Source organism: Plasmodium brasilianum, chromosome 13 (genome assembly GCF_023973825.1).
Source record: "Plasmodium brasilianum strain Bolivian I chromosome 13, whole genome shotgun sequence".
Classification (NCBI taxonomy): domain Eukaryota; phylum Apicomplexa; class Aconoidasida; order Haemosporida; family Plasmodiidae; genus Plasmodium; species Plasmodium brasilianum.
In genome coordinates, this window is record NC_090126.1 from 289,620 (window position 1) to 300,260 (window position 10,641).

General features: G+C 20.4%; 1 protein-coding gene across 1 annotated transcript; it reads left to right on the forward strand.

Annotated features, from left to right (window-relative positions):
• Positions 1–3,249: 3,249 nt before the first annotated feature.
• On the forward strand, positions 3,250–3,972 carry MKS88_004755 (uncharacterized protein; the record flags this gene model as incomplete). The annotated part of the gene is made up of 1 exon (XM_067217958.1): positions 3,250–3,972. One exon carries the CDS (start codon positions 3,250–3,252, stop codon positions 3,970–3,972), a length of 723 nt encoding a protein of 240 aa, XP_067071138.1.
• Between the last annotated feature and the right edge of the window lie 6,669 nt (positions 3,973–10,641).

The window sequence follows — 10,641 nt, forward strand, 5'->3', positions numbered from 1 at the left end:
AACTAGAAGCACTCTTTCGTAAATGTTTTACTAACTGTTCTTATTAAATACCTTTATATATGCGTATAATAGTATAATTTCTGAATTACAATTTTGCAGTAGGCTATTGAGGGATACTAAATGATAAATAAAAGGTTATGGGTAATAAGAAATCTATAAATCCTAGTATAGAAAAGAAAAATAATAACATTCTGCATAAAAAAAACAAAGAATTATACTTATTTTATCAGAAAAAAAAAGCAGATAAAAGGGACAAAAAGAATACTACCACTGACAACTTAAAAAAAGAACAATACAAAATAGTATGTTAGAATATTAGTATATAACAAATGTGAGCTATCCTAGGTTCTGAAAATTACAACTACAAAAATATGGTAAAATAATATAATATAAAGATAATATAACTCCTTACTATAGTAGTTATACTGATTTTTAAATAATTTCAGAATATGAATTAAAATAAAAGCTTTAATTTTTATAGTATGCAATATATTTACGGAATTTGTGTATTTCACGTAACTCTGTTTATATCTTTGGAAAAAAAGTACATTTTAAAGTGCTGCTTTATGTAAAATGTGTACAGATATAGAAATGATATATACCAAAGATATTTAAAATGAACATAAGGCGCATTATTTTTTTTTTTTAATTAAATATCGAAAAAGGATCTAAATAACGTTAAAAATCTACGCAATTCATATTATTAGGAATATGCTTAACATCGGAGTTGAATTTATATATAGAAAAACATATTCATGGAAGGTTTTTACAAAATTACTGTTTCATTTTCTAATTATATTTACAGGTTGAGAATTTAATAAAACATACATATAAAAATTGTAATGAAGTAGGTGGAATAAATAATGTAAATTTTTATTTTGATGTAAATTTAAAAAATGTCACTAAGAAAAATAAAAAAAGTTACACACATTGACTCAAACATAGCATTTTCCTTTCGCTCTTTCATCGTTAATGAATCTTTAAAATTACGTACTCTAACTTTAAAAATTAAACATAATATTAGTTGTATTAGTATAGGTACAGTAGTTTTTTAAGAAGGATTTTTTTTTAGTTTTTAAAATAAAATATCTTCAACACATTTTTGAAGTTTGAACATTTTTACTAAAATTTTATTTATATAGTTAAAAAAAATAAAAAAGTCTGCAACTTTTCCTTATTCAGTTAACATTTTATGTAAAATTGTGCTACAAACTTTAATTCATATATTTAACGTGTGAACGGTAAAAATTAATTTTGAAAAAAAATATATGTATGTTATATGCCTCTGGTGTGTTGAAGACACTTATTCATTATTGAAATGTATGTATATATATGTAATAATAATATGTGAAACTATCCCTAGATGCTCAACTATAATTACAATGTTGCACGTTCATAATTATTGCAGTAGTAACATATATTTAATATTTATATTACGATATATTAAATAATATAATGTTATTTAAAAAATAAATTTTGTGTAAACATATAAACATGAAAACCATTATACCAATATAGCATTTCATTTATTAAAAAAATGTACAAGCATATTTTTTTTTATATATCACGTAAAAATAATAAATTTAAATAAATTAAAAATTAGATGACAGTGCTCATCTGCGTATGCCAAAAATGGATGTGCTCACTAGAAAATGGAATTATATTTGCGTATATGAAATAATCCCTCTATATCATTAATGGGCATACACAATAAAACAAAATTAAAATAAGTGAAATTATGCCATAATATAAAATTTCATTTAAAATCATATTTTACAAGAATTAAATTATATAATTATCTTATTTATAATATAATTTGTTTTTAATATTATATTCACAATATTATTCATTTACTTATTTTACTTATTCATGAAGCTTTCGGAATTTTATTTATAACAATTACATTTTCAATATCCCATATGCTCTTTTGCCTAAATTGCTTTTTAAAATATATCTGTTATTTCAGAAAAGAATTGTACATCAAAATAGTTTATTAAAACTTTTATTTTCAATTCTTAAAAACAGGAAATAATACTAATTTATTTTTATATTTTGTAATAATAAAAAATAAAATAATGGAAAAAATAAAAAATACTCCGAATACACTAACCCCGAATTGTTCTATTAATATTTTTGCAGTAAGTTTTTATCGGTAATACAGTTAGTACCTACATTTGATATATGTGTGTAAAAATACTTATATTTTAGCATCTTAATTATTGTGTATTTAAAAAACAATATACTGAACTTTCATTTTATTGAATGCTTTTTCTTAGTTACTTTAAAATAACTTTTTAAAAAAATATTTCTCATGCAACAAAATTCTCTTAAAAATAAATTTCCAGTTATACTGTTACTTCATATATAAATAAAAAAAATAATATAATTATTTTTCAAAAAGTGTTTTGTTTAAAACTGATTATTATTCATGTTCATCAAAAATAATATTCCTTTTTTTTTTTTTATAATTTCACCGAAAAAAGAGAAAAATATGATTTTTAAAATTCTATCATTTTTTGTACAAATAATCCAATTATACTTGAGCATACTATTAAAACTTATTAAATTAAAATATATATGAATCAATATTTTTCATATTTTGAATTTAAAAAAAAATTATTTGTATTTCCACAATTAATAAATTTTGTATTTTTGTTTTCATACGAAAATGCTAATGTAACATATAATTATTGTTCTTTCCATGTTTTTATAAGGTAAATTAATTAATATGCATTTATTAAAATATAATGACCTCACGAGTATGAAATACAATGAGTTTCATACATTATTTTATGAAATTTCTTTTTTTTCGTAACTAGCAGATAACTTAAGTATTTTAATGAGAGGAAGCATATAATAAATTGCATTGTTACTTATTTACTGGAAATACGAAAAAACAAATTTAAGTAAGATTAACAAAAAATTTTTAACATTCGTGGATATTACCACTTCAATTTTTTTTTTTTTTGGAAGTATGATAAAAAATTTTAAATGTAATAAGCTTCACTATTTTGTTAATAAAAATATTTTGTCGAAACAATCATTAATAATCTTATTTTTATATTTATATTTGTTCTCTTAGGTTATACTCATATATGAAGATATTGAAATATAACTGCATAGATACAACTCTTCAGAAGGTGTTAAAATTGGAAAATTAAAAATAAAGGAAGTATTCCTCATTTGGAAAATTATAGAATATACTTTTTTCAGAAGTTACCATAAAGAATTGTGGGAAATAGGAACAATATGGAAAACAGGTTAACGAAAAAGGAGGATAATTCTGCATCAATTGATAATGCAATAAAATATAATGTTTCGTCAGAAAATGGAGCACCTGATACAGAGGAAGAGAAGGGTACTGATTATGATGCCTTAGAAAAAATATATCAGCAACTGCTGTCCGAGGATAAAAGTAAAGATGAATTACAAGGTAAAGTATACTGTAATGAAAACACACATCATGAAAGTATAGGACAACAGATATATGATAGAATGATGGCTTCTAACGATGGAGGAATAACTTATGATTGTAATGCTTCTGATTTGTGGAAAAAAATGAAAGATGGTGTATTTAATATGAATGATGCAATTTTATATGGTATTGTAGATTATAGAAATGCTTGTGTTGTATATAAACATTTTCATAAGCTTGAAAAAGAAAAATACATAGAGATTAGAGATCTCTTGTGGAAACTATGTGTAACTATTGAAACCTTGTATAATATACAAAAAGAAATTGTAGCGAAAGAATGGGATAATCTTTCTTCTTGTGTCTTAAGTGATATATTGAAAAGGGATCAGAGAGATTATAGTGATTTACATAATTTAATTTTAGGAGGAAACTGCACCACATTAAAATTTGTTGAATTTATATATAACAAAAGGCTTTCATGGTTGTACACTACGGATACAATATTTTATTTATGGGCTGAAGTTTTATCATTTAGATTAATACATCATGGTGAATAAAAATGTTGTCTTCTGGATTTAGGTGACAGAATTAATTCATTAATGAAAATGGGAAAATAGCAAAAAACATAAATATACATTTATATACATATACATATAATATATATCATCTAACCTGCATGTAGAATCTCTTATCCTCAGTCGTTAATTAGTCCATAAAATCACTTGATTTGGACAGTTGTAAAAATAAATTTTAATTTTATTATTTAAATATAAGTAGCTTTAAAATTTTAAACGTTATATGTCTTAAATACATTTTGCTGTTAATAGGTCTTTTGAACCCAGAATTTATATAACTAAAAAAAAAATACATTTATTTTTCTTATTCTTTTACCAATTCTATGTCCGAAAGGTTGATGCTTATTTGAATAATCTACACTTTCAATCTAAATATAAATATTAATGTAAAAAAATATACATTTGTTTATTACTCTTTTGTTTTCTAAAAATATTCTTACATTGTTTGAAAATATTATATATATAGGCAGCAGAGGATAAAAATGAACGTTATATATTTTAAAGAGCAGTTGATATTTTGTGAAGAAAATAAATTAAGAAGAAAATAAAAAATAGTACATAATATTTAAGTTTAAAAAAAAAAAATAAATAATGTAATGTACTAAAAACTATATTAAGGTAATATATCAGATAATTTAATTTTAAGAAAAAAAAATTACCATAAATAAAAAATTTAATATATATAATCATATGTAGCTTGAAATTAAAAATTAAATATAACTCATTGGGATGAAACAGGTGAACTCACAATTTTTTATGTATTACCTGAAAAAATGAAAAAGGATACATAATATGAACTGATAACATCTTAAATTTTACCAAGGAAAAAAAATTGTTTTTTTTAATAATTAAATATTAATTACAATTAATTTTTTTTTTTTATTTCAAAATTATAACAGCTAAATTGCTTAAGTAATGATTAAAATAAATAAAATATATTTTTAAATGAAGTATTTGATTATATATGCAAATATATTCACTATGATTTTTAGTAAAATTTAAAAAAATAATTATGGAGCAAAATATTTTAATCAAGGACAAAACATTCATAATTATATATATTATATGTGTATATATTGCCTTTTTTATAAATCTTGAGAGTTTTTTAGAATCTTAGGTGTTTTTTACACACATGTGAACAATCAGTGCGAACGGCTGAACTCATCTTAAAGGTAAAATCCTATTTCAGTGGTGAAAATAATAATGTTTCTTAACAATTATAATTAAATATTAATAAAATAATTTAGTTTTTTAAAATTTTAAATTAGAATATAAAAAATAGAATGTTACACATTATGGCATATTGTACTGTATTTTTTTAAGAAATTTAAATCTTCATTCAGATAAACATCCTTATGAATTAAGAAGTTATACAGGTTTATAGATACGTTACTACATACATATTTTAAAGAGGAAAGAAAAAGGTAAAAAATAAAAAATAGTGATAGTACTTTTTGATATATATAACATTTATACTGTTTTCATTTATTTTAATTATGATTTTATTGTATAATCATCTTAGTTTAATAAATAATTTTTCTTAATGTATGAGAAGATGATTAAAATTCTTTTGAAGACTATCTTGAAATTTTTTTTTTTTTATTTATCCTCTTCACTACTTTTAAAATGTATAAATTTTAATATGCTATAATATTTAAATAATACGTATTAGTTACTCACAAATAAATAATGATTTGCCACTAACATTTAATCTTTTACAATGTATTCTCATATTTAACAAAAAATACATAATTTTGAGTTTACTTTTTTGATTATATTGCTTCTGAAATTTCTATTATGTTCAAATCAAAAATTACAATTATATTTGTTTACTCTTTCCTAGTATGTAATTTTTCATTTTGTTTTATACCACTGTATGTAATGATATGAAAAAAGTGTTTGAACACACATTAAATTTTGTAGTATGCTTAAATATAAAATTATCGTTTTTTTAAAATAAAACTGAAAATGATATTCAAAAGCTAAAATTAATATAATCAAAACTTCATTACATTTGACATTATCTTACGCATAATTTTTTTTTTCATGGAAATATATTTTTTTTAATTTACTCTGTCAAACATAAGATAGCTCATAGAAATTAATAACAAATTAAGGATATTTTTAATCTTTTTTAATTCTATATTTAATAATATATCCGCTTTATATATAATAACTGCTCTTATATAAAAGGAACTATAATTATATGTTGTAAGTGATTATCATGCACATAAACTTTTACAGAAGTAATAAATATATGAGAACTTTCAAATTAAAATTACTATAATATAACTTATATATTTTTATATTATTTGAAAGATGGCATAGTTGGAATATATTAATAAAACATAGTAGACTAATCTGTTCATATTATGTCACACATTTTAAAATAATGTATTTTATTATCTCAAAATGTTGTTCAGTAGGATGTGATAGCTAAAACTACAAAAATACTAAATTAAGCATCGAGCTATCACTCCTAATTAGTTAAAAGATTCATAGTAAATTATGAAAATTAGTAAGATATATATTTAAAAAAATTAATAAGCATAAAATATTTAAAAACAGTTAAATACTTTAAATAATCATCAAAATTATCTATATGAATAGAAGTTGCTCGTAAGGCTACTAATGAAATAATAAAAATGTACACTTTTCAATAGTGAAACTACATATTGGAACATAAACACGCAATCCATTTATAATGAAATTAATTTTAACTATAAAATAACCGAGATATTATATTAATATTATACGGTTACTATTACAGTACCGTTAGATAATTCTTCAGAATCACAAAATATAAAAGTATTAATTCTATAAATCATTATAATTGTAATTTGTGTATTTTAATTTACATACATCCATTTATATAAATATTAATTATAAAGGACAGTTGAATTCGTTTTGCTTAAAAGAAATGTATAATGTCTCTATTCTTGTTTTCTAATAAATAATTACTAATACAATCTTTTTCCTGGCTCAGAAATATATAAGAAATTATTATATATATTAACATATTCACTAATAATGATCTGATTAAGGAAAATAAAACTAAAACAGAAAAAAAAAAGAAAATATAAACCTATATGAATATTATATTAAGGTTTTATTCCTTATATATTCATAGTTATCAAATTTTTTCTAATGATATATTCTGAAAAAAAAAAAAATATTGTGTTATTACATTTTATTTACCTTTTTTAATAACTTATGAAGAAAATATTTATTCAACATATTCACATTTAGCAATAATTATAATTATAAAAATTATTTTAAAAATGTGTTTGAATGTCATTAAGATGAACTAATTATAACAGTATTTTTATGTTGAACTTATAATGTGAGCATGCATAATTGTTTAAGTTAATTTGAAAAAATATATCAACAAAATTATACTGAAAATACTTCTATCCCATAAATATCTTTTTTAAATTAGTTTTTATTTAACCTTTATACTACTACTTAAATGGGATATAAAATAAATATCTAAAGAAACATAATTACGAAAATCTGATAATACTTTTTTTTTTCTCATAATTATTGTGGTATTCAAGGAAGATAATATTTTTATTTTATAAATATATTTCTTTATAGATATCATATGGTTTTAACCAATTCACACTTCACTGAATTTACAAATATATTTTTGTTGTATTTGAAATGTAGTTCACATCAACTTTTTCTTTGCCTTTTTAAAATAATTTTGTCATTCTATTAACTATATTTTTATTTTAATTAATTAAAGTATATATTCCTTTTTTATAGATATATATAATAATATTAAAATGAAAAAACTAAAAAATCTCAAAATTACATTATGACAATTATAAGACGCACAAAATAATATACGAGATTTCTTGTATGTTAAAATAAAAAGATATAGAGGAATTAAAAAGTCGGTAACTGTATCACGTTGGAAACCACTTAAATAAATCAGATATTAGTAATTTTTTTTAAATAAAATTTCTTATATATAATAAAATATCTTTTATTTATTATATATTATATTCACTCATATATTCTATGTTTCTTACATTTATTTAAAATTAAAATTTTTCTTTATAGATTTTTTTTAAAGGGGAAAAAGAATGTGTATTATAATTTTTAATTGATCCTAAATGGGATAATTAAAATTCCATATGTGATGCATTCAAAACTTAGTTTTTTTTGATCAAATAAAAATAATTTTTTTTTGTTTTTTTTTGATAAGTGGGAAGTTAATTGTCTATAAAAATTGTTTTAAAAATTAAAATTATATTATTAAATAAATATTTAAAGATAAATGAAAGCATAAATGTTTTAAAACAAAAAATAATTCTTTTTAATAAATATTTTTATTATATACAGTTTTATTTAATGGTTTAACAAAATAAAACTTTTTAAAATAGAAGTATATCATGCAATGTTACATTTTACATGGAGTATTATATTTATAATTCGCATATAATATTTTTTAATATTAAAAATATTCATTTTATTCTATGTTAGAAACTATAATAATATGACCCAAAACTTTAATTTAAGAATTATTTTTGCTATTAAATGTTTAATTTTTTTATAAAATTAACATAAAACTACAAATGATACATTAATATATTATGACTAGTTACTTTTTATATATAGACAAGTATGCAATTTCAGACATTTGAATTTCACTTAATTCCAGTATTTCAGAATAGAATGGATATTTTTGAATCTACCAATATAATATAATTTCATATATAATTTAAAAACTGATGAGTTGCTTATTATTTGGATATATAGTTGCTCATTCGTCGAAATAATAAGTTTCTTTCATTATAATTCAAATTAAATTCTGTATATAATTTATTTGTTTTAGTTATTTTTCATAAGGTTAATTTAAAGAATTTAATTATCATATCAATGATAAAGAATGTAATAACAACTCTAAAGATATATTTAATTCAGTGTATAACAAAAAAATAAAAGAAATTTGTTGCAAATTCGTTGCAAAATTGTTGTAAATTTGTAAAGGTTTTTAAAGATGTAACCATAATGTCGTATGTAAAAAACCGTGCACATCAAATCTCTTTTTTTTTTTTCGTAGTAATATAATTAATTAGGAAGAATATTAAGCACTAATTCGAAAAACATTAATATTTCAAATGTTCTTTAATAAATTTTATAAATATAGAAAGCATTATTAATAAAGAGATAAATATATATATATATTTTTTCTCTCATTATATTTTATTTGAATAGTTAAATGACTAGAAAGTAACAAAAGATTTGCACTGTTATTTTAAAAATTATAATAGATTTAATAAAAAAATCCCTTCTTTTAATGGAGATAAATGTTTGTTTCCTTATATATATATTAAATATATAGCGGCACCGTATGATAAGAACAGTTACTGTTTCTATGAGGATCGCTATTAATGTTTTAATTCTGACTAAATGCATAATCCGAGAAATCTATTAACTAAATTAAATAAATTTGATTCACATAATGTAAAGATTCAAAAATAAAGTTATATTATATAAATACGTTGAAACGATGTTTTCTCAGAATTCCAAATAAAAAGCTGAAAGGGAACAATTTGATTATATGTTAAAAAAAGTGCCTAAAAAGATTGTTTGATTAGAACAAGCTATTTATACAAGACCCAAATCAAAAAGTAAAACTACACTTAAACATTTTATTTTTAAAAATATTAATTATAATGGAATCTCATATTCATCATGTCAATTGATTCAAATGGTTGTGGAAGATTCTTGAAAAATATTAAAAAATCCAAACATATATCAAAAAAGGGATTTTAATAGTTCCGAAACATGAGTTAACAAATTATATAGGAGAAATTTTATTTCTTCAAGTATTTCACAAAAGACATAACAATTTCACTATCAATTTTCTCTATAGTACGATATTAGTTTCTTTAACGGTGGAAATTGTTTTTTCTTTTTTCATTTATTTCATATATAACAAAATGTTCATTTTAACATATAAATAACTTATGTTACTCTTAATACTTCATTGTGTTGCAAAATATACAATGAGGGAATAAATAAATTAAGAATTTTTTATATATTTCATTTGAATATTAGTTCATTATCTTGGGATTGCAGTTATGTTGAATAGTAAAAAGGAAAAAAAAATTTAATATAAACATCCAAAAAATGATTCTCAGGTATTTTTAGAGGATAACAAAACATATAAATATATTAATTCAAGTAGGTAGCAGTAGTGCGTATCTTATTGTCATGTATAAGACTCTTTAATCTAAGAATGAATAGAATATTATATCTAATTTACAAATGCAGTATTATGAAGCATATAAAGTAAGTTCTATATATAATTTTATTTAATAATTACGAAATAAAAGAAGAATGGAAAAACAAAAATAAAAAGAAAAAAAAAAAGAAATATTGAGCATACAAATAATCAATTCACTTGCACTACAACTAATTCCTATAAGTTAATTTACATTGTTAAATTATATACATATAAAAATGTGAAAGAGATCATTAAACATTAGCCATTGAAGTATATGAACTTCGTGGGAAATTGTTTATAATATAACATGCATATATATTATATAAATAATTAAAGTATGAAAAGGTATATATATACATACAATACTAAAAAAAGCAAAATAAATAAATTGAAGGAATAAAATAAAATTA